The 24,765-nt window shown below is 41.4% G+C and overlaps 2 protein-coding genes across 6 annotated transcripts in view; one reads left to right on the top strand and one right to left on the bottom strand.

Annotated features, from left to right (window-relative positions):
- LOC120391601 (calcium homeostasis endoplasmic reticulum protein) overlaps nt 1-14,908 on the top strand; it is a 19,042-nt gene extending 4,134 nt beyond the window's left edge. Inside the window, exons 6-18 of one of the 3 annotated variants that reach the window (XM_039515433.1) lie at nt 434-545; nt 711-800; nt 1,473-1,713; nt 3,213-3,391; nt 3,949-4,345; nt 5,857-6,095; nt 6,914-7,047; nt 7,313-7,399; nt 7,715-7,864; nt 8,494-8,610; nt 9,161-9,255; nt 11,881-12,066; nt 14,221-14,908. In XM_039515433.1, coding sequence (XP_039371367.1) covers nt 434-545; nt 711-800; nt 1,473-1,713; nt 3,213-3,391; nt 3,949-4,345; nt 5,857-6,095; nt 6,914-7,047; nt 7,313-7,399; nt 7,715-7,864; nt 8,494-8,610; nt 9,161-9,255; nt 11,881-12,066; nt 14,221-14,225 — 2,032 coding nt within the window. In that variant the 3' untranslated portion in view covers nt 14,226-14,908. Of the gene's footprint in view, nt 1-433; nt 546-710; nt 801-1,472; nt 1,714-3,212; nt 3,392-3,948; nt 4,346-5,856; nt 6,096-6,913; nt 7,048-7,312; nt 7,400-7,714; nt 7,865-8,493; nt 8,611-9,160; nt 9,256-11,880; nt 12,075-13,793 lie in introns of those variants that run through there. The other 2 variants (XM_039515431.1, XM_039515432.1) reach the window with 2 other exon arrangements.
- Nucleotides 14,774-24,765, bottom strand: C26H19orf44 (chromosome 26 C19orf44 homolog). 3 transcript variants are annotated; one of them, XM_039515435.1, is made up of 8 exons: nt 24,623-24,765; nt 23,317-23,955; nt 22,655-23,018; nt 20,539-20,615; nt 19,638-20,130; nt 17,938-18,033; nt 17,649-17,815; nt 14,774-15,611 (listed from the first exon to the last, which is right to left on the bottom strand). In XM_039515435.1, the coding sequence occupies exons 2-8, from the start codon at nt 23,947-23,949 to the stop codon at nt 15,534-15,536; spliced, it is 1,908 nt and encodes a 635-aa protein (XP_039371369.1). In that variant the 5' UTR covers nt 23,950-23,955; nt 24,623-24,765; the 3' UTR covers nt 14,774-15,533. The 3 variants fall into 3 exon arrangements, with proteins under 3 accessions (XP_039371369.1, XP_039371368.1, XP_039371370.1); XM_039515434.1 differs by lacking the exon at nt 24,623-24,765 and adding an exon at nt 24,352-24,608; XM_039515436.1 differs by lacking the exons at nt 17,938-18,033; nt 24,623-24,765 and having other exon boundaries at nt 23,317-24,608.

Here is a 24,765-nt window from a genome sequence, read left to right as displayed (position 1 = left end):
AATTGGTGCAAGCAAAGTGGTGATAATTCAGTTCTTACTCTAACTTTGTCATTGTTGTACGTTGTTTCCAGCTGACGCTGTGTGGTTAAAAATGTAAAGTATCCTATTTATATAAAAGAGATACCTATCTCATAGAACTGGAAGGGACCCTGAAAGGTCATCGAGTCCAGCCCCCTGCCTTCACTAGCAGGACCAAGTACTGATTTTGCCCCACATCCCTAGGTGGCCCCCTCAAGGATTGAATTCTCAACCCTGGGTATAGCAGGCCAATGCTCAAACCATTGAGCTATCCTCCCCCTCCATGTATTCATTATATACAAATGAGTTACTAACCATAAATGTCTTTATTTGGATGAGACACGTGAGTGGGTATTGCAGCTCATGTAACAATATAGTAAAAGGCTGATACTTTTCCCCCGCTTCCCTTTTATAGCCAGCGGAAGCAAGCACGAGATCTTCTGGCCGCTTTACAGAAGGTGGTTGTCCCTATATATTGTACTAGCTTTTTAGCTGTGGAAGAGGATAAGCAACAGAAAATTGCCAGAGTGAGTACCTGTTTTAGATTAGCTTGAGCCTTATGTTTCTATTTTCAATGCTGGAGAAGCCCTTGTGGCTAGTTTATAAAGATGTAGCTTACTGTACCCTAATTTTATTCTGTCGCTGCTGTCATGCGCTTAACAGTATTTTTTTTTTCCCCTGGGTTTATACAGCTCCTTCAGCTGTGGGAGAAAAATGGCTACTTTGATGAATCAATTATTCAGCAGTTACAGAGCCCGGCTCTTGGACTTGGCCAGTACCAGGTTAGCCATGAGAGAAAGTTGGCCCCTCTTTTATAATTGCATAATAGATTGCGGACATATTTTAAGTGCTGAATGCAGTAACTCCTCTTTTGTGAGATGTAAATAGTAGCTGTCTCTTTGTTATAAACTTACATTATTTTTGTACTCCGGCAGAATATAATACATTGTTCTAAAGTTAAATATGGGGGGCCATTTAAAATATAGCATATAATTATACTGTTCTGATTAGGCCTAGTTTCTTCATCCCTTCACCCCATCAGCTTCCTCATCTCTGGCCCTGATTCTGCTCTCTTGGCATGTTTGTTGTCTTTACGCCCACCCTGGCTCTTTGCTTACTTCTTCCTATTCTCATTTTCTTCTTTCTCTGGCTATTAAAGTTTTTTATAGTACCGTATGCATCTGTGGTTAACCCTTTGTTAAGTCACCCAGAATGAATGCTGCTAATTGCCAGCTTTTAAATAAGGTAAAGGGAAATACAGGAGGGATTTTCCATATAGCATCTAGTAAATCGTAATGAGGGTTAGTCATCTGAGTAGCTTCAATCTCTGAATCCCTCTAGGAAGAGGTGGATACATTATCTGAGGGAGCTTGTATGAGCAGGGATGGTGCCTATTATGGCTGCACAGTAACTTTTTGAAAATGCTGATCTTAATTTGTGTCTCATACTGTCAGGCAACTTTGATCACAGAATATGCATCAGTAGTGCAGCCTGTGCAGGTGGCCTTCCAGCAGCAGATACAAAACTTGAAAACACAACATGAAGAATTTGTCAATAGTTTAACACAGCAGCCACAGCAGCAGCAACAAATACAAATACCACCACTGGAGAGTGAGGTAAAATCGACACCCCCGGCTCCGGCTCCGGCTCCGACACCTGCTGCAGCACCGCCTGCTGCTCCAGTCAGTCAAGGAGGTATGATTGCATTCTCAGGACTTGTGTGTTACAAGCTAATGACTGGCAGCTCTCCTGAGAGTTTGACATGTCTTGATAATAGGCTGCTGTTTAGACTGACTTATCACTTATAAGTTGTTTGGGCAAATACTGTCTGTTTTTCTTTTTACGGTGCTTAACATCACAGGGCTCATTCTGGTTGTGGCTTTTAGGCACTACTGCAATATAAAATTCTAATAACTTTTTTTTATTAGACTGAATACCTTATTATTGACCTGAAGTGATTTTTTTCCCCATCTTCTTTAGTCTTGTGGTGTTATATCATTCTGTAACCCAAACCATTTCTATTCAGGAGTTTACAGTGTGGCTGTAAAAATGTTCATGGGGCTGTACTTGGTAATATGTGATTCTTGTTTGTCTTTTGTCAGATGTGCAGCCTGATTCTTCTTAGAGGAGCTGGGCATTCACAAATACCATTCAATTCATTGAAGTTTCAGGTGTTCAGCACCTTTGAAAATAAGGAGATGTACATTAGGATGCTGAAGCGCCTACTTAAAGACCTAACTTTAGGAACACAGGTTTTAAATTTTTAACCTGAGAATTTTGCCAAAGTAAAGCAATGCTAACATATCAAATAAAACCTTTTTAAAAGGATACAGTTAACTTGAATTGCATTTATTTGAATATTTTGACCAGTTTTGAGCAAAACCTAAGATCAATATGGCTGAAAGATATTGGAGAAAACTGTTTTTAAAGCTTGTTTCCCCTGTTCATTTGACAGTACAGAGAGAACTGGTTTTATTTAAAAATAAAATAAAATAAAAAAATAGAAATGTGACTGTAAAACCAAAAACAATTGGTAAGGCCCTCGGGGGTGGACATAGGGCTTGAAATTCATTTACTAAAAAGGATTAGATTTGAAGTTGGTGTCACTTTAAAACTGTTTTGAGATACTGAGGTTGTTGCACATGTGGTAAGTGCTTTCAACTATACTGAAATTAAGAAACCAATAATTGGAGGTCCGAGGCCCAGGGGACAAATTTTTCTGTTAGGGTAATTCCAGAACACTGGCAAGTAGGTCAAGTTGAGATCAGACCAGTCACTGGAAAATTTTTATGAAATTCTTCTTGCTGTAGGGAATTGGGGACTAGGTGATTCTGGAGTCTCTTGCTTCCTGCTCCCTTATTTAGGATCCTAATTAGTAGGGACTGAGCAGGCTCTTGGTCTAGAACATGGTGGCTTTAGGGGGACTGAAGGAGGAAAAAGTAAGAATCAAATTGTTTTATAACAGAGGCACTAAAAGTACTATATGAAGTATTTAATTGTCTCTTCAGAAGCTGGTATACATTTAAACAGGAAACTGAATGATGGGTTTTAAGTTGAGGTCAGGAGACTCCCACAGAATTATCATTGAACCCAGTGGAATTGAAATGGACTAGGTTTGTAGAGCAAACCAATGTTTGGAAGTAGTCACATGCCACAAAGGGGTGGTTCTTACAAGAGTCTCCAATTTATTTCAGATGATGGCAAGTCTCAGCTTCCTCTGGCTGGTTCTGCAGAGTATGATGCAACAGGGGCGGGGGTGCAAGATCCTGCAGCTGCTGGACCACGTGGCCCTGGGCCTCATGATCAGATTCCTCCAAATAAACCACCCTGGTTTGACCAGCCTCATCCTGTTGCACCTTGGGGTCAACAACAGGTATCAAACATGTAAATGTAGCTATGGTAAAGCACTGGGGAGTCCAATAATTGTCAGATTGTAAAAATCATCACACAAGTAGGAGCTTGGTGAAAAGCTGGAAATGTTAATGTCCAGATTTTAAAATATCTGGTGTTTTCTTAGTCAAAAGAAAGCTAAATAGCAAATCATTTATCATATTTCACAGTTGTCCTTCTACTGGTTTTCCTTTATGAGCATGCAGGGGCTCCCTCTGGGGCACAAAGCTGTTTGGGCCATTACTTTTTTGTTGCGTTAAGTACAGAAATCCTGGTGGTACATATGCTGATCAATGACGAATCTTTTCTTACAGTTAATGACAGGATTGAGAAGAACAGTTTAGCTTTTCCTCCAAAATTCTCCTCTTCAGTTTGTCCCAACTTTTGCTTGCAAAGCAGACTCTGTACACAGATGTTTGTTCCCCCTCATCTGTGCACAAGTAGCACTTACACTCTAGGTAATAATTTAGAAATAGACTGTTTTTATTACATTCTTTATTTTTATAGCCTTATGACCAACCTCCTTATCCTCACCACTAGGGACCTCCACACTGTCCTCCGTGGAATAACAACCATGAAGGAATGTGGAATGAACAGAGAGACTCAGGATGGAATAACCAGCGGGAGACCCCTTGGAATAACCAGCCAGATCCTTCTTGGAACAACCAATTTGAAGCACCATGGAACAACCAGCACGAGCAGCCTCCATGGGGAGGGGGCCAAAGGGAGCCTCCATTTCGAATGCAGCGGCCACCTCACTTCAGAGGCCCATTCCCTCCACATCAGCAACATCCCCAGTTCAATCAGCCCCCACATCCACATAATTTCAACCGCTTCCCACCTCGCTTCATGCAGGATGACTTCCCACCTCGCCATCCCTTTGAACGGCCGCCTTATCCTCATCGTTTTGACTACCCCCAAGGGGATTTTCCTCAAGGTAAAGTGGGTACTTAGGATGCTGATTGCTGTTTTAAAATCAATTAGTTCCTTATGATGAGAGCTCGACATCAAAGGAATGGGGGAGCCCTTGCTGGAAAGCTCTCACCCCTCACCACCTGCTGCTATACACCTCAGTTTTAGAGTTGTAGATTTCCAAAGCTAGATGTAACTGCGATGAGTCCTTGTGGCATCTTAGAAACTAACAAATTTATTTGGGCATAAGCTTTCGTGGGCTAGAACCCACTTCATCAGATGCATGGAGTAGAAAATATTGGAGCAGGTATAAATACATGAAAAGATGTTAGACTGATCACTTGGTAAGGCAACTCACAACACTTCAGTTGGCAACAGGATAGGGTTCACTGTGATCATCTAGTCTGACCACCTACATAACTCAGGACTGCTGTGAATTAACTCTTGCTTCAAGTCAAATTGCTGTGGTTGAATGTGAGCATATCTTTTAGAAAAACATTCCTTGTTGATTTAGAAACTTCCAGTGATTGAGAATTCACCACAATGCTAAAATGTCTTTGTATTGGATGGAGCCAACATCATGTGCGAGTAGGGAGAGTAGCCCAAGCAATAGGAGAGAGTAGAGAGCTTAAACCCAGACAAGTTGCTCCATCTTCTGGATTCTAGCAGGGAGCTGGAGAGACTTTTCTTATTAAATGTAAACAGGGTGGGAGAGAGCCTGGATATGGTGTAGACATATTTTTTACTTCATGTTTAATAGTATTATGCTTCTAATGAAAGTGAGAGACTACCAGCACTGGCTAGAGTTGGGTTAGTCATAGCGCAGGCTTCTCCCTCTTGCATCTGTCTGCTCATTTTTGTCCTGCAGCATCCTCTCTGTTCCAGGCTGGATCTCCCATGCAGGACTGTCAGCGTATTTCACAGTTGCCCAGTTGTGTGCTGTATCAGTCCTGGTACACACAGCCAGTATTTTTGTCCACTAGGGGTCATGCTGAGATCATTCATTGCCTTATTTTAACAGGAACATTTTTCTCTCCTACCTTTGGGAATGCCCTTCTAACAAAGCACTTGCATGTCATGTCCTCCTGTGAAACCACTCCCATCTGTTTGTTTGTCTATGCATGTTGATAGAACTTGCAAGTCTACTGCTTTGGAGATGGACTGTAATTGTATTTTGAGTCTTGGGTGTCTCCTTTGCTGAATGCAAGGTAAATTGTTTTTGAGAATAGAAACTTTAATTGTAGCACTTTCCAAAGTCAAGGTACCGCAAAGCGACAGGGGCTTAGTTTATGAAATTTGTTATTGAAGATGTGGGTGGCTGTTACGCAAGGGAGGGGGAGAGACTGTAGGTGCTTCATGAGCACAGACCTGTACTCAGTGCCTTCTCTTCCCTGTAGTGGTTAATGAGCTTTCCTTGTAGTAGGATTTTTTTCTCTTAGAATAAATGTATGTGGTTGGGGGCATCTCAGTTGGTTGTCCTCCTTCCTGTCTTCTCCTCTGTAAAACCAAATAAAGCTTTCTTGTCTTTCTCTGCAGAAATTGGACCACCTCATCATCATCCTGGGCATAGATTGCCTCATCCTGGAATTGGTGAGCATCCTCCTTGGGGTGGGCCACAGCACCCTGATTTTGGGCCTCCTCCACATGGATTTAATGGGCAGCCTCCTCACATGCGGAGACAAGGCCCCCCTCACGTAAACCATGATGATCCCAGCCTGGTGCCAAATGTCCCCTACTTTGATCTTCCTGCTGGACTTATGGCTCCACTTGTGAAAGTAAGTTGCTGAAATGGAAGCTGAGCAGAAGGGTTAAAAGATCAAACTCCCATGATTAATTTTAGGGATGGTTTAAAATTAACGAGTTATTTATTACTTCAAAGTAGTGTGCTTTCCACATAGTACCCATCAATCAGGATTGGCACAGGGGACATTTCAGAAAGGCAGCTAGCTAGACTATGAAGACAGAAGACGCTTCTCAAAATGTTAAGTCCCATTGATTTTAAATTTTACCCATAATTTTAAAATCAGTAGCACGTAGTGATTTATAGGAGTGTGGAAAGAGTCCTAGTCGCTGGCCAGCCATGTTTGGTAGCTGGTCTTAAACTCTTTTCTGTGAAGACTTTTGTAATTCTAATCTAATACAAATGAACAAAAGACCAGAAAATAGACTGTAGGGAACATACTGGCTGCTGTGGAATGGGTTAAATTGGTATAATTTAAATAGTATTCTACATGAATTAATAGGTCGATTCTGTGTCTAAATTCTGTTATTCCCAGTGCTCATCGCTGTTTCCCAAGTCTTGTGCCGGAAGTTTGGATACCATGGGGCTGTATAGACTACAGCTACATCTTATACACCTAGGAATCCCAGTTAACGTGCTGCCAAGTTTAATGCTGCAAATGTCACTAGAGTTTTTTGTTTTATACTAGATGACCCAGTGCTTGTTTGTGGTACCTGCCAAAGCCTTATTTTTAGACCATTTTAAACTCAGTAATGAAGTGCAAGGTCTCTAAGCAGTTAGACTTTATAGGTATAGTTATCTCCTTAGGTAGTCACCCCATGACTTGAAAGCCATCTATTTTGTTTCTGGCAGCTTGAAGATCATGAATATAAGCCTTTGGATCCTAAAGATATACGTCTTCCACCCCCAATGCCCCCGAGTGAGAGATTGTTGGCTGCAGTTGAAGCATTTTATAGTCCACCATCGCATGACAGGCCTAGAAACAGGTAAGAATGCTAACAATATGGTAAGGAAAATGCCCTGCCCTGAGAAGCTCTCAGGGCCTTTAACTTGGTTCTGCTAATGCTGAAATAAATACTCTACATTACATTTTGAACTTCATCCACTCCAGTGTGCTGTCTGGTTTCATACTGAGAGCACGTGAGACCACTTTCCCCAAGCCCCCTATTTTCTAAAAATCCTGAACTCGTCTATTTGACAAAAGTGAGCTCTTCCCATATATTGACTGTATGTGTGGTTGATATCTTGCAGTGAAGGCTGGGAGCAGAATGGGCTGTATGAGTTCTTCAGAGCTAAAATGAGAGCTAGACGGAGAAAAGGTCAGGAGAAGAGAAATAGGTAAGGGTTCCCCTGCAGTGTTTCTGACGTTTGCCATTCATTTAGACTGTGCTACTGCTGCCTTAATTAGACATACAGTGAAAATCTTTTTGACAATGTGCTGGGGCAATAATTATGTCTTAACTTTCTGGAGCTTGATTTATTTAACATATAGAAAATGGCATACTTGCCACCCTGGCAGGCTTTGGCTTCACTTGGTTGTCAGCAAAATTTCAGCATGTTTAAATTTTAGTTTAAAAGAAAATACATGTTTGCTTTTCATGCAGCTCACATGAATCTTACTCGGTTTTCTTGGTATTTTGTATCCCTATGCAGTGGGCCATCTCGATCCCGCAGTAGGTCTAAAAGCAGAGGTCGCTCCTCCTCACGATCCAATTCAAGATCTTCAAAGTCATCTGGCTCCTATTCAAGGTCACGATCACGATCCTGCTCCCGATCACGATCCTATTCACGATCGCAGTCCAGGTAGGGTGAAGCAAGAGCGCATTAGGGATTATGGCTAGCTAAATCTCCTAAATGCTGGAGGTGTGCCAATATGATCCTTCATAACAGCCCTTTGGAGGTAGGGCAGTAAATATTCCCAATATTACTGATGAGCAAAATGAAAGAGAGAGGTGAAATGAGTTGTCCAAGGCAATGCAATGAGTTAGTGGCAGAGGTATTAGTTGAACTCAGAAGTTCCTGACTCCTGACCCTGTTACTTTAGATCGTGCTCTCTTTGCATATTCAACAGATCTCTCGTAGGTTGAGAATGCATGTTTTTTCTTCCAGAAAATGGAAGATTCCTGAACTTAGCACTAGGTTTTTTGCTTTCCTCAGGAAACCTTAATTAGTTTAAGGCACCAAAGGTCATAAGGTTTTGTTCAGGGAGATGAATATATAGAATGCACCGTACTGGAAGCTGTGTACATGAAATGGTATATCAGCATTTCTGTCCATAAATTCTCCAGATCTTAGATACCTTTTTAAAAATACTATTTTATTAATGTTAGAGATGAATTACAAAAGCTAGGGAGCCAATGAAAAAGCTATATATTGCTATAATCCTGTGCATTAGAGAAAGGTAACTGACTTCTCACACTCTTACTTTCCAGAAGCAGAAGCAGGTCCCACTCTTCTCGTAGTCGGTCAAGGTCAAGGTCAAGATCAAGATCTAAATCTTACTCCCCGGGAAGGCGACACCGGTCCCGATCTCGCAGTCCCACTCCTCCGTAAGACATTCCATTGGATTGAGTTTTGTGATGTACTCTCTGAGCATGCTGAGGTTGGCCTAGGACTTTTCTGATAGTTTCTGTATATTAAACACTTAATGAATTGGGTAGAAAAGGGCAGGATTCTAAGCTGATCAAACCATAACTTGAACAAACTGCACAGTCATGTCATATATACATGGAGAGAGGATAAAATTGCTTCACAGTTCCTGGTAATGACTAAATCTTGTGTTTTAAAACAATTCATAAAAAACCCTTAGGTACATAACATGGAAAGGAAAAGGAGTTCTCTGGGCATGTTTGCACTTTACTCTTGAAAACCATGGTATCTGATATCCTTGATATCTGCTGTTGGGGTGGCGGAGATACATAGAATGTGCTGCAACAGGACTCCTTGTGACTTGCCTTTCCAAAGGTTTGTCTGGCTAGTTACGTTGGTTATAGAAGTTTAAACAATACATATGCATAAAAATAACTTATATTCAATATGTTTTAACACAGTGAAATGTTAAAATTTTAATGGTAAATTATAACTTGTATTTTCTCTTAGCTCTGCTGCTGGTTTGGGCTCTAACTCCGGGCCTCCTATACCTGATTCAAGACTTGGAGAAGAAAATAAAGGGCATCAAATGTTAGTGAAAATGGGTAAGATTTATTGTCTTTGATTGAAACAATCATCCTGCTTCCTCCCCCAGATAGAACCTTTCACAAAGTGGAGAGAGGGGGGAAAAATCAGCCTTCTGACTTTAGGACACTGTGTGTTTTACACCTTACTCCAGAAGGTCCTTGTTCTCCAGGGTTTCATGCACTGTATGGGTGAGAGGCTATGATGTAATTTTTATGGTGACCCTTGGCTTGGACTCTTCTACCTAAAGATAATTTAAGTCATGCTCCTAAAGAGTGTAGACTTCAGAGATAAAGAAAGCCATGTTGCATTCATAAATATATGGGCCAAACTTGTTCTGATCCTCCTGTTAAAGTTGTGCACACATTCCGCTGTCTAGGATCAACTGTATTGGATAACTTTAGAAAGGCAGCTATCATATTCAGCCAACAGATAAATGTGAGATAACAGGAAACTAACACTGAACACCAAGACACGGGTCTACTAGATGTGTGCTCTGAGCAGACTGTTGTGTGGTGGCAAGACCTGGACCACTGACAGCAGGCATCAGAGAAGGCTAAACACTTTCCATAGCCACTGTCTTTTTCCATATTCTAAATATCAAGTGTGAATCCAAAGTTCCTGACACTAAAGTACTTGAGAAAGCAAAATTGCCAAGTCTAATCACTAGTCTCAAATGCAGACCTCTCGATTGGCTTAGTCACCTGCAACATATGAACAATGGATGCTCCAAGGCCCTATGCTGACCTAGGCTCAGGTTCAAGGTCATTTGCAAGAAGGACTTGAAAACGTTCAACATCAACACTGTAAGCTGGGAAGAAGCCGCTAGCAACAGGCCGCACTTGGAGGGCTGTGCTGCATGAGGAAGTTGGAGGCTGAAGAGAAGTAGCTGAGAGAAAGGAAAGCAAAGAGAGCGAAGAGGAAAGACCAGCAGATCTGAAGTGCTAGTAGTGTGCTGTCTTCATCTTCTGGCCCTGTGTTTTAGGTCTGCATTGTCTGTGGAAAGACTTCAAGAATTAGACTTTTAAGCCACTTGCAATGCTGCAGCATGGCATACAGTAACTGAACTACTTTGGTGTTTACACCATTCTTTTGAGAGGGATGGCTGCCATATGTATCTGTATAAAGCACTCAGGCTTAATGCATTTCATACAGAATCATGTAGGGCCTCAAGAGGTCATCTAGTCCATCTCCACTATGCTGAGGTAGGACCAAGTGTATCTAGACCAACCCTGACAAGTGTTTTGTTTTAACCTATTCTTAAAAACCTCCAGTGGTGGGGATTTCACAACCTCCCTTAGTAACCTATTCCAGCACTTAACTATCCTTGCAGTTTGGAATTTTTTCCTAATATCTAACTTAAATCTCCCTTGCTGCAAATTATTACTTGTCCTACCTTCATTGGCCATTGAGAACAATTGATCACTGTCCTCTTTATAACGGCCCTTAATGTATTTCAAATGAAAACTGTTAATGTGTACATGAATTGTGTGACAATAGGCATATAGCACCCAAGGAACTCTGAAAATAACTGGCAGCCCCTGCAATCATGAGTGCCTGAGAGAAGGGATTGAGAGGTCATAACTTCCCCCTGCCTTTGCTAATAGTAAATGAAACCAGCCACTCATTTCATTGTCCACCTTATTTGTGGCCTTGGTTGCAAAAGGCTGAGACTGCTGCAGGTTGTTTTGGGGCTTCTGTTATAAACTGTATCATCTTACAGCCGTGTCAGAAACAGTATTAACATCATTGTTTTATTGCATCTCTTTAAGTACTTATGGCCACTATTGTCATAATTGATAGAGGCACTTGTACTAACAAATCTATCCTCACTCACCCCTTGTACAGTAGAGAAGTACTATTAATAATCCCCATTTTACAGATGGGGAAATGAGGCGCAGAGAGAGTAAGTGACGTGCTGAGGATCACAAAGGAAGCCTGGCAGAGCTCAATATTGAACCTAGAACTCCTGAATCCCAGGCTAATGCCCTAACTGTTGGGACTAATCTTCCTTCTAACATATTAGAATGCCAAATCTTGCCATCTTGCTCTTGTCTGCTTCATGTGTGACAACTTTTTAGCTGGAAATATAGACCTCTCCTCCTAATGATTTTCTGCTTTCCTCCACCCCAAACTGTCCTGCGGCAGACAGTTGTTCATCAGTCACTCATACAGGTTCTAAATTGTTTTTATGCAGAGCTTCATAACAGGGCCATCTTAAGGCAATACAGGGCCATAAACACCTTGTTATACACTCCCCAGTCCCACTAACATGGTGAGTGGTAGTTGAAGGAGCCCTCATTCCCTTTCAGAGAAGCAGGGGGTATGCCATGGGACTCCCTACACTAGGTACTTACTCCAGTAGACAAAATATATCTGCTTGGTTGAGTGGGAAGGTGGAGCCTACTGCACTCCTCTTCCTTGCACGCAGTGTCCTCTGTCAGGTGGTGTTGGTTCCTCCCATTCTTCGCAGAGCCGTAGGTCTTGAAATTAATACTTGAGATGAATGGGACAGTTCACCCTTCTCAGAGCTATTGTATCAGGCTGTATCAAGCTTCTTGTACACTATTTCTTCACTTTTGTTTCCTGTACAATTCACACTACTGAATTGAATAACAAGATGCTCTCCCGTGTCTTTTTTATAGGATGGAGTGGATCTGGAGGACTGGGAGCCAAGGAACAAGGAATCCAAGACCCAATTAAAGGAGGGGATATCCGAGATAAATGGGATCAGTATAAAGGAGTAGGAGTTGCACTAGATGACCCATATGAAAACTACCGCAGAAATAAAAGTTACTCGTTTATTGCACGCATGAAGGCCAGAGATGACTGTAAGTGAATGTTGATGGACAATCTAAAAAGGTCCTGTGAACCCTTCATAGTTAATATAATAGCTACTTTAGCCCACTTGGCAAGGGTTTCCCTAGACTATAAAATCCAATGGAGGTTGCATAGGGAATCAAAAGATTAAGGACACAAATTAGTTTTATAATTTTTATTATTCATTTTTAAATTTCTGGGTAAGTAAATGCTGCTCTCTGAATAACCCCAATACTTTTTCCTTGGTAAGAGCTGTTGTCGCACTACATTACTCCTGGGGGCATTCTGCACCAAAAAATTTAAAAATTCTGCACACAATATTTTAAAATTCTGCCCATTTTGTCAAAATAACACTACATAATCACACCAGTTTCAGTTATTTTGGTATTTATTTCAAAATGTGTCAGCAAGTATGTCTATAACAATACAGAGATGCACAAAAAAGGAGGAGAGAGTTAAAGAAACCCCTATAACAACCCAGTTCCTGTTTCTCTGCCTCCTTCCTCCCCTTCCCAGGGAGCCAGATACCTGCCTCCCCCTGGAGCCCAGCCGTGGGGTCCCCTGACCCAGATACCTGCACCCCCTCCAGAGCCCAGACACCCACCCCCCAGTGTCCAGGAATCCAGAGGGAGAAACAGCCTGATGCTTTGTCCCAGGCTTGCATGGAGTTTCCTGAGCACTGCTGTCTTCTTCCCTCAGGGCATGCTGGGAACTGCAGCTGCCAGGAGCCCTCTAGCTCCCTCCCCTTGGCAATGTCTTCTATGTGCAAGCTAGGCTCTGCCAGGTCCAGTGGCCCCTAGTGGCAGCCAATAACACTGCAGCCCATTTATGTGGGGGAAAGGAAATTCTGCATGTACGTTAATTTCTGCAAAATTCTGCACTGTGCAGAATTTCCCCAGGAGTACTACATACAGCTGCTGTCTCTTCCAAAATACTTGGTTAAAACTGCAAAGGCTATTGCAGCAGGAAAGAACTATGCCTTTTCTAAATTTAATCTGAGTTGAGCTTTATTTGCGGTTTGGAAATTTGTGTGCATTTTTAATTAACCTCTTGTTCCATTCCAAGTCATCCCCACTTATCTCCCTCCTTTGCAAGCCATGTTCTGGCTGTGGTGTGGTTGCTAGGCAGTTTGTTTTTTAACCTTCAGGAAACTAGATTTCCTCCCTAAACTACTGAAGGAGAATGGCTAATGGCTAGTAGGGCAGGAGGAAAGGATGGATTTGTGGGTACTGGGAGGCAGTCTGGCATTCCTGCCTGGTTTTGTCTATCCAGATGTGAGCTGCTCACCCTTGCTGTTGAGTTCTGCTCCTTTCCTGAGGACCAGAACCAGCAGTGGGTAGGTATAGCACAGGCCTAAAGTAGAGGCTCAGGAAAAGATGACACAGGTCAAACTTAGTTATTTGCTACTGTGAGTGGCACTCTGTGGGATGGAGAGCCTCACTTTGAGAATGAGGGAGGGACAGGATTTGTAGGGGTTCTGAGTGACAAGTACCCTTGCTGAGTAAAGATTCACAATTAGCAATGGGGAAAATAGTAAAAGAGGGAGGAGCTTTGGGCAAGCAAAGTCACTTCTGGCCATAGCTCTAAGGCTATGTAACAAAATCTCTGCCAAAAAAAATAAAGTGTGGAGAGAGAACCCATTTTGTGAATGGAGCCCTCATCCTAAACTGCATTACTCTTCAGACAGAACTGAGACTAACTGCAGAATGTGTAAGAACTTTTTTCCCTATTGTTTCAGTGAAGCGTGAAACCCAAGACCCTCCACCACCTGAATAAGACTCCCTGAAATCTGAAGAAAGATGTCTTGCATCTTCTACAAAAGATTAAACTTAATCTTGTATAAATCAGGATTAATGTCTGGAGGAAGTGACATTAATGAATTACATTTAAATCTATGATGGAAAATGGAAGGCTATGACATGTACTCCAACATTTGTTTAGTGCTTTAAAAAGGCCAGTCATTTCTGTTACATGTCTAGCGAGTTTAAAAATACCCATTTATTTTGCAAACTTTCAAAAATTAGTTACCCATTTTATACTAGAACTAAACCCCTGCCAAACTATCCCTGCTCCAGGATTGTGATCCACTCATTCCTCTGGAATACAGATGTTACTTGTTATGGTTTTTTGTCTCTTGTTCCATAATGTATGTTTTTCTCTCAAAGGTTAATTCTATTTGAAGTGGAGGGGTGCTGCCTTGGGAGCAAGTCAGACTGATGCTGAGCAGTGTATCCTAATGTCTAAATGGGGAATGAAGCACCTAATTCCAATACAGGTGACCTATGAGCACTGTATGAGCTTATTAGAGCCTACTACACAACTTAAAGCCCCTACGCACCATCTGCTGCAGTCACAATTCTATTCAGAATGTAGAGTGTTAACTGTTTTAGCCACTCAAGTGCTCTAAGATGTTCAATGCTTTATAATGAAAGGCATTCTTTAAGCTTTTTATATTTTTGTATATACCCTTGAATAAAAAGCTAGAACTAATTCACTAGAGAAGACTTCATTTTCCCCACCCCACATTTCTAAATATGAAACATTCTTGGAAACCACCCTGCCTACAAAATACCCTTTTTTGTAACTAAATTCTGTTTCCAGAAACCACCAGCTACAGATGTTAGATATCCTAACACTGCACCTCCACTGCAGAGGTCTGCTGGATGGCAGCCTCTTCCAGAACCATTTTTACAGTAAAAAACCATTGAGTCACCTATGGTAAATAATCAACTTGTTGTAGATTTATTGTAGCTGTGAAACTGTAACTGTCTGTGAATCAGCAAAAGACATGTATGTTACCAACTTGTGAATTTTACTGTTTTGCTTTCAAATAAACACTTTTATAAAACTGTCTTTAGCTTGTTTTTCAAAGTAAGTGGCTTGCCTTTACCTAGATAAAGTATCTCCTTAACTTGCCTGGAATTCTTTATTTTTGGAGTAGGTGTTCTGAAATTTTTTCGATAACTTGAGGACAAAATTATATCCATACAGTTTAAAATAAAGCAGTGCACTAATTTAATATGGTTGATATTCTTTCACTTTCAGACTCCTCACTTGAACAATACTGGAGGTTTGCATTTTTTTTTTACCATATCACCGCTATGTTAAATATGCAAGTCAAGTTCTGATTTATAATGCAACAAACACTACATATAATCCTTTGTTTCTTTGCTTGCTAGGTTTAATGTGCTGTTTCTTTCTTAGCACATTTAAGTCTAACTTGCCTGTGAAGACATGTACATAATTAAAACTAAGCCATTTTCTGTAGTGGTAGGCTACTTTCCTGTTTCTGAACAGCATGTACATAAGGATAAAGTTTACAGATGGCATGAATTTGCACCACATATAAAATTAACTCAGTATCTGCCTTTTCTACAACAGTTGAAAATCTTATTTCAGTTTGAGACTTGCAACTGAAAAATCCCACTTATGAAAGTACATATGGTTATTCATTATGGTAAGGTCGAAGTAATTCCTGCTACTGCTCTTTCATTTTCTGAACTTCTTCTAATGCTTGCTCAATTGTCAGAGGTGGGGATTTGTGACTCTTGATGTACTGCAAAGTAACAAAAGGTTGGTTAATACTTAAATGCTCGATCAATGCTGAAAATAAGATAAGTTTGCCTCAACTTGTGCCTTTCTGTACCAGCAACAGAAGCTATGTATGGTCTCTATCCAAGCTGGTGGAGCGTGGCAGAGGAGGCCTCTTTCTTGAGTGTTTGAGCGGAGGGGAGGGAGCGGTGATCAAGACATTTGTAAGTAAGTTCTTTGGAGTAGGAATTATTTATCTGTATAGCATCTAGCACATTAAAAGCTCAATCAGAACACTATAAAGTGCTTGACTTTGCAACCAGTTAGGAAGAGCTGAAATTGGGGGTGCCTGTGGAACTTTAATGCATGTGCCCAATGGGGTGAATTAAAATCTTTAATTACACACTTCTCTACAGCTTTCCCATCCCATTCCCTGAGCACTGTCCAACCTGTGCATTGAATTAGGCAGAGCTCTGTACTGAATGCAGCTGTTTGAGACCCTGGGCCTCACTTACTGCACAAGGTTGGAAGGAGTGTAGTGAACCAGGAAGATTACCCTTTCTTTTGGCAGTTGTCACATGGTTAAGGCAGTCAAATGGTGCCCTGTCTTTCAGAGTTCTTGTGTGGTTTTGGGCACGTCACTTAAACCACCTGTTTTGGTTTAACTGTGTTCCTTATCCAACTTGAGACAGCTGAGATATGATTTACAGGAATGCTGAGCACACTCAGCTACAAGTGATGTCAGTGAGAGATGTGCACTGAATGTAACATGAAATACTCAAAAAAATCAGGCTCTTGGTATTGTAAATTGGGCACCCAAAATTAGTGGACAATTCACAATTTGTTTCCATTCCTGCTATGTAAAATGAAGATAAATATCACCTTGCCTCTCAGAGCTGTTTTGAAAAATTAATGTTTTAAAGCATTCAGCTACTAGGGTGGTGAGCACTGCAGAGGGGATCATAAGGAAGATTAATATTCAGGTGTAGGGTTTAGATGGTGAGTAGTAAATAAAACCTGGGACCACACATTCAATAACTTAAAAAAAAAAGTTCAGTGAGTACTGTCTATTCTGTGCACTGAATGAAGCAGGAGTCTCATGGAAAAAATGTAATTAAAGAGCATAATGCTTATGCACAAATGGCCTGAACTGAAGTTACAGCAGTAGCCTTAATTCTGGCATTTCTACCCTGAGTGCTTCACTTTACAATCTTAACAGTCTTTCACCAGAACTTTTAGTTGCAATATGCATGTATAAGATGGCCTGCTTGGGTTCTGGCAAAAGGAGCCAGACAGAGTTCTCTGCAGGATCCAATGGGTCAAGGCTGCCTGCCAGTTAAAGATTAGTACCAGGCCTTAAATTAGTGGGAGAAAATTGGTTCTTCCAAGATGTATGCTATGGATACTGTAGGACCTGATCTATGGTAAAGAGTGAGTTTTGAGTTGCTAGATAACCATATGCCACTTAAATGTGTTTAAGCTTTTGGTAAGCAATGTAACTATTCCTACAAATTCAAACTTTGTCTAATCTAGATAGAGTTTACATAGTTGTTATACTACTTGTTAATCTAATGGGAACAATTGGTACTGGAAACAGCTATTCCTTTGCGGCACACTGTTGCAGGGGAAAAAGGAGAATCTCTTCCATAACTATTATGCTCTTGTCTAGACCCAGTCTATAGAACATATGAACTGTCTTCTGCTCCAGACTGGCATTCTCAACCTTTTCTTTCTCCCCCCAACATGCTATTAAACTCCACAGCTCAGCTGTCCAACAACTGTTTTTCTGCATATCCAGTAGATTAAAAGCCAGGGCTGGTGTTAGCAAGCAGGGCAATTTCCCGGGACCCCACACCTCATGAAGCTACTATGTTGCTTGGGCTTCAGCCCCTCAGGGAGGGACTTGGGCTTCTGCTTTCTGCCTTAGGCAACAGTAACTCTGCCAGCCCTGTTCTCTGGTTTATTTTGGCTGACCATGAAACCTGCTCACAGCCCCCAGCGGGCCTCAGACCCACCCTCCCTCCCCATATTGAGAGCTACTGCTCTAGACAACACTCCTTACCTCCTTCGCTTCTGCCAGTGTGTGATATTGAAATGTCTCATTCTCCAATGACTCCACAAGCGATAAATGAAGATGGTGGATCGTCTCCATGAACTGCTGGGTCAGTATCAAGTGCTGTTTTAACATGTCATTCAAAGCAAACACTGCAGGACTATATCCTGTTAGGGCTACAAGCCAGAGAAAAGAGAACAAGTGCTTTGTGGTGTTCAGGATTCACTGTTTGCAGTTCACATTACAAGTAAAGTACAAGGACAACAGTACAAGTATTAGCTTCTTGCTTTTACAGTACCTTCCAGGGCATCCATGGTGACAACATGACTGGCACTAGGTACTGGATCAATATAACTGCATCTTACAGTTGGACCAAGGATTGCTGTGCCATCCTCTATAGGACAGAATCTTAGTATTAATGTTTCTGATAAAGTATTTCAGAACTAGAAGTATGCCGCATTCTCCTTTTTAAGAAGTCTGAGTAGAATTTGTGCACAGCTTTAACCAGAGACTTGTACCAGTCAACATAGATGCTGAAGACCATTGGTCATGTTATGCTGCTTATTTGAGAGATCACCCCCTTATTTGCCATGGTGTGGGAAATCACCATTTTACAGAAAGTTTCTAACTCTAGGAATAGCATAGGGAAATGCTCAAGTACCTCAGTGCAGAATAGTTGTTTTCAGATGTACCTGCCTACTTCTATCGTCTCATGCCTCCTGAAGAGCCCTAGCTACCCTCGACCATTCTCGGGCAGGTTCTTCCTTGACCCCAGCTAAACCACCTGTTCAAGTAGGCATCAGAAACAAGTAGCAAGGGGAAACAAGTGGCAACTGAAGAACTTGTCCCACCATTGAGCTTTGCTACATGCCTTCCCAGTCACCTGGCACAACACTTCCTCATGGCCATCCAAACCAACTCATTGTTAGGGGTAAAATTATACCTGCCAATTGCAAAACTGGCCCAGAATCTTTCTTCAAGCCAGAGTAAGGGTTTATTGGGTTAATTCTTTAATTCCTTCAATGGCAAATATCTGTACGCTGAGGTAAGATCTTTCTGAATAGCTCCCTCCACAATGAAAGATATGAACGGGAGAGGAAAGCAATAGGTGGTGACACCAATGCTAAACATGTAAAAACAGGAAAATATACTAAAAAATAAAATTTTTACCAACACCCTCTCCCCAGAAAGTCTAGTTTATGCTTAACTTCAGAGCTAGACAGTGAATATTAGGAGAATCAGACCTAGAAGCGTTTAGTTCAGGGCCTGAATGGCAAAAGCCACTGGTGCTTTTTACTTTTAAAAAAGAGGACAGTCATGGATTGGAAACAGCTATCTGCAGAAGCAGTAAAAAACCAGGAGCCTGGCTTTTCACTAGGAAATAAATGCAGCGTAAAGGGTTCTACATTGGTAGGGTCGCTTTAGCAATATGTTTATTTCATACCTCAGTTGTTAATCCTATCTGAGGACATCTGGGTATTATTCCAATCCCCACTGTCTTACTAAGGCCTGTGTAGGTTCCAGTGCCCCTCAAGGAAGTCAATCCCATCCTTCTGATGCCCTTTAGCAACAACAGTTGGAGTTGATGAGCTGTACTATCTTTTGTACTGATGGCTGAATGAATATTGTGACAGATTAAAAAGGATCTTTTTTATTAATTCAGGATATAGTACCTGAACTAAGAACTATAGCTAGGCAAATTCAAACTGGAAATAAGGCATAATTTTAACAGTGAGAGTACATAACCACTGGAACAATTTACCAGAGGTTGTGGTAGATTCTCCATCACTGGCAATGTTTAAATCAAGATGGGATGTTTTTCTAAATGATCTGCTCTAGGAATTATTTTGGGGAAACTATGTTATACCACAGCTCAGACTATATGATCACCATTGTCCCTTCTGGCCTTGGAATCTATTAATATAGAGTTTAGACAACTATTTAGGATTAGCACTTGAATCCTAGAAACCCCAAAACTTTAAATCAATGTGAACTTACTCTTTGACCAGTGATAGGTGAATGGAGAATCAGTTGTCTGCACAGCCATCTCTTTCACAGTTACTCTGCTTACTGTCTCATGCCATTTTTTCTTAGATTGAAGTGATGAGAGTGAGGGAGAAAGGTCTTTTCTGGAATACACAGAGCTGTTAGAATGCCCCACTGACATTTCAGACAAGGATCTTCTGTCTGTAGTCTCAGATACTGGTAAAGACAGAGATTTTTCAAAGTCTTCAGAATATTCTGAATTAACAGTACTCTCCTCAGGTCCAGGAAACACTTGTCTAACGCTAAGATAGTCGGTAGAAATTCCACTTAAAAACTCAGAGATTTCAGCTTCAGTCATGATTTCCCCTTCCATATCATTGTCAGAAGCAGCATTAGTACTAGTTAAGACACTCGCCATTTTAAGGGGGGTTTGGTCATTATTCACAGGACACACATTTGGTTCTGAGTCCTTGTTTGATTTTTTAGTCATTTGAATGTCTGTCTCCTGTTAAAAAAAAAAAATTCCATGAGTGGCAATGCAAGTTGGAAAGTGTTTCAGTTATATTTGTACAATGTTGTACTACAGTACAGATCACATATAAAATATTACTTATTGGTTGCTGCATCCTTTGACCAGACTTATGTTTTCTTAATAGGAAATGAGTAATGTTCCCTTGAAATATTACCAAGAAAGGGAAGTGTAACTAACAGATAATATGTAATCTGCTAACGGACATTTAAAACCTAGTGAATATAATCTCAGACAGTGTACATCTGATCAATTTGCTTTCTATATAATAAGTCTACACAGATTATTAGAAGGTAAAATGGAAGCTGTTCCCTTCAAAACATCCATCTTCATTTAACACACGAATACAAACTCTCCTAGATAACTTAAGGATTTACTACTTACCATTTGTTTTAATGCTTCTCTATCACCAGAAACATTTGGAGCCAAATCATCAATGCTCAAAATATTTAATCTGAAGTCTGCAATTGAATGACAAATGGTCACCTGGTATCAGAGCAGGAAAGTTACCTTACATATCCCTTTAAAGGAGGAAAAGCCATACATTCAATACTGTTTTCCTGATTTAAATATTCACTTATACAGACCAAAAAAGTTTTAAGTGGTGTTTACTTCAGACCCTCCATGCCCTACCTATTAAGGTCTTTTCTAATAATATAATTTTATTGAATTGGAGGTGTTTTTTTTGTTTTTTATTTTTAAGAGAAAATCCAAGATGGATTAAAGTTAAATCAACTGGACTCATAATGCATGCAGATTCTCTTGTTTAATGTCTAGTGATGGTATATGAAAGCTATTTTAAAAAGTTCCATAAGACTGATCAGAATGGTACTGTGTTCTGATGTTTAGAACAGGGGACTAAATCTCAGAATTCCTAGGTTCTATTCTTAGCTCTACTTTGTAATTGTTGTAAGAGTATGGACAAGTCACAACCTCATTGTGTCTTCTTTTCCTCCATTTAACCTGGAGATACTAATACTCTTTTGCTGCATGGGGCAATGAATTTGCAAGACATAACTTCTGTTTGTAAAGTGCCTGCATAGCCTCAATGAAGGGCAATATAAATTTTACTGTATTACCACCAGTAATATATCACTGAAACAAAGTTCAAGGTAAGTCACTGTTATGACTCCAGTCCATAGTGATAGTGCAGCTTGAACCATAATCCTGATTTCTTAAATGCAATTGTCAGCAATTATTTGAGCAGAACCAGAGCTAAGCATGAAGCTGCAAATGTAGACATGGACAAACTGCGTTCAGCACTGTAAACTGTGCTTGTCTAGACTTGCATCTTTACCAATCGCTGACAGCTGTGCTCAGTAACAGTTTAATTCTGCAGTGCAGATAAGGCTTAAACTAGATTCCATTTGCTTCCACAGGCGTGTCTGTGAGCTATGATCTATTTTAACATGATTATAACCAAGCTTTCCTCACTTGTTCATATCACGAAGCTAGAAGTCACACACTTTATTTCTTGTATAGACACAGGTCGTTGCACGCACCAGGGACTTCTTGCATTCCTCTATTCCCTCCACAAGCTTCCCAGGTCTCTCTCTCATCCCATTTTGTTTCCAAGGACACTCTGCAATCCTCCCTCTCTCATGCCCGGGATGCTGTGTGCTCTTTCCTACTATGCCAGAGGCTCTGTGTATCCCCTCATTCCTATCTCCCATTCTTTCACCATCCAATGCCAGGGTCTCTGTGTGCCCCTTATTTTCCCCTTATATCCAGGCCCCCTATTCCACTCTGTGTGCCTCCCACATCCCCCTCCCCATACTACTGTCCCCCATTTTCCCACCTGCCAGGTCTCTGTGTGCATCCCCTTTCATCCTGGTGCCAGGGTTCCTCACTTTCCCCACCCATGCCAGGGGCTCTGGGTGCAACCCCATTGTTCCCTATCATTCTTACTTCTTTTCTTTCTGTTGGGAGATAAGTCATCTAGGATGTCAACTTTTAAAAGAGAACTAGGAGATTGGGCAGAGCTGAGATTGGGGATATTGTTATCCTGGAAGATATCAATGACTGCTATCAACTGGTTCTTTGATCTATAGACAATTACAGAGGTGGTTGAAGCTGCTGGGTCTCCTAACCAGACGAAAGGGACAACATGTGTCTCCCATTTCCCACCTATGGTTTCCCAATTTTTACCAAAATCAATAGGATTTCTACCCATTGGTGCCTAGAACATTCTCTGAAATTCTGAACTGATCAAATACAGTATTCAAAAGGTATCATGTTACAGACAAAGAGAGAAATGCCATCAGATTGAGTGTAGGACCTTGCTTCCTTCAGCCAATCAAAAATGATGGAGAAAAAGAGTTTATATTACATCAGAAAAATATTGCTCAGGGCAAATTTCAATCCCTTTGACAGGATCTAGAGTTCTGTAGGATAAGTTTGTAGAATATGATGAGCTCTAATTTAGTTTTAGTGTCCATGAATTACATCAAGTCTGTTCAGAACATAAGTAGAAATGTAAAATGAACTTGGAAAAACTCACCATTGGAACTTTCACTGGTTGCATCTTCTGTATCTGCTGCTTTTGAAAACAACTCATCCAAAGACTTGATTTCACTCCTTTCAGACAAGGACACCTGACTTTGTTTGATGTGGTTCGTTCTAAGTGAAGCTGTCTCTGCAATGCTGTCTTTTAGTGGAGTTGGTGATTGAAAAGACATACTAGTTAGTCTTGGCAAATTTCTACTTGGTGGAGAGGGAGTTTGTGAATTAATTCTATCAGAGGTTCTTTTCTGAGAACTTCTGCTAAGTAGCAAAGGAGCACTAAATAGGTTTGTCAAAGAAGACTGTTTTTTGGGTGGAAAAGATGTTCTTGATGGACTCTTCATCTTGGACTTCATGAATAACTTGGAAAAAAGAGATTTATGTCATTACTTTACCTATTTTCAACCTTTACTAAAAGGTTTACTAAATTTTTACTTTCACTCAAAGTAAAAATACACTATATTGATAATAATGAATAACAATTCAGAATGCTACACAGAATAAGTATGTCAATTAACATTAGCTCTCATCTTATAAAAGTAGATTACAAATACTAGAAATTATGTTGTTACAGTGTGTTAATTTTCTATAAAGTGATCTGCCATTTTAACGTGTAATTTCATTAAATGTAAATAATGTCTAACCCAGTAAAGTTGTTACCTTTCCATCAGGTTTAGAAAAATTGGTGACATCCTTCTGGTTCTCATTTTCACTGGAAAACTCCAAAGAGCTCCCTAGTAATTGTCTCATTTCCTCTTCATCACTATCTAGACTAAGCTGTTTTCTAATTGGCACTTTGTTTTTTGTTGTCTGGCAGCTACCTTTTCCCTTGAAATGGACTTTACTCAATGTTACATTTTCCTTGACTGTGTCATTTTTCTTCAGATACCTGCTACCTCTTGCACTCTCCTCCAGGCTGGATCTAGCTGATAAGTTCTTATCATCCAAAATCTTCAGGTCCAGCTCAGTATCAGAAAAATCCATCTGTACCTTTCGGGTCATGATCTTGCTTTCTATCTGTGCTAGCTTTCTCAGAATGGCACTTGACCTCACCTGTGAGGCTGTATCCAGAGGTTTTTTTGCAACATGCTTGTTCCCCTCCTGCATGGCACTAGTATTCTGGTTCAGCTGGTTTCTTTGTCCATGCTGCTTTTTCTTTAGGAATCTGATGTGGCTAAACTGAGTTTCCAGGTCTTTGTTTTTGTCAGTTTCCCCCATTTCTGTGTTGCCTATAGAAAGGTCACCGTAAGAGTCAGTAGAGGCACTAGTGAGTTTTTTATGGGGAGAATCCATGTGTGCCTGTGGAAGAATTACAAAAGGAAGATGATCCCTTGTTGATCAGGCACTACTGGACCATAGGAGATCTACGGCTGATTTCCTGCATGACCTTAGACAAGACATTTCATCTTTCTCTGCTCCTATTTTCCATGGGTTAAATGGGGATACCGGTCTTTTCTTCCTCCACCTGGGCCTGTCTTCTCTATTTCAACTGTAATCTTGTCACGGCAGGGACTGGTCTCTTACTATGTGGACCTACGACACTACCTACAGCAACGGGTCCCTGCCCTTGTGGGATCTAGGCGCTTCCATAGTACAAATAATGGGGACCACTAAGCCTGAAGTGACAGCGACCCAGCGCTCAGACCCTCCCCTGCACACCACACAGGCCAGCCAGCGCTGGGGCCCGGATCTCACCGCCCGCAGGAAGCCGTCCTGCCCGAGGGCTGAGGTGGAGTGAGCGGCGGCTGCCTCGGGCCCCGCGCCGCCGTCGGGACCTTCTCTCGGGGCGGCGGGGAACGGGCGCCACCGAGTCTCTAGGCTCCCCGGGCTGAGTCCCTGCCCTAGAAACGGCGGGGTGGGCTCCGCGCGCCTCAGCGGCCCAGCCAGGGACACAGCGCCGGACTCGAGCCTTTCCCTTATTTCTTCGGCATCCCAGCAACACCGGCCCGGCCGCTGGCGCCTCTACCTTAGCAACGACCTTTCATCGCCCAACGAGAGCCAATCACAAAGCTTCTCTCCGGGGCTAAGGCGTGTGGGCCAGCACAGACTACAAGTCCCAGCACACATTACGTCCTGGAGTGGGCGGGGCGAGTCGGACCGGCCGGAAGT

This window comes from Mauremys reevesii, linkage group 26 (assembly GCF_016161935.1).
Source record: "Mauremys reevesii isolate NIE-2019 linkage group 26, ASM1616193v1, whole genome shotgun sequence".
Taxonomy (NCBI): domain Eukaryota; kingdom Metazoa; phylum Chordata; order Testudines; family Geoemydidae; genus Mauremys; species Mauremys reevesii.
Note: the sequence above shows the minus strand (reverse complement) of the source record. Positions and strands in the feature narration are given on the sequence as shown.

Coding starts and splice junctions, on each gene's coding strand:
- C26H19orf44 (XM_039515435.1), bottom strand. CDS start 23,949: ATGGATTCTCCCCATAAAAAACTCACTAGTGCCTCTACTGACTCTTAC. Junction 17,816..17,937: donor CACCATGGATGCCCTGGAAG/GTACTGTAAAAG, acceptor TCTGGCTTGTAG/CCCTAACAGGATATAGTCCT. Junction 15,612..17,648: donor CACTGGCAGAAGCGAAGGAG/GTAAGGAGTGTT, acceptor GTTACTTTGCAG/TACATCAAGAGTCACAAATC.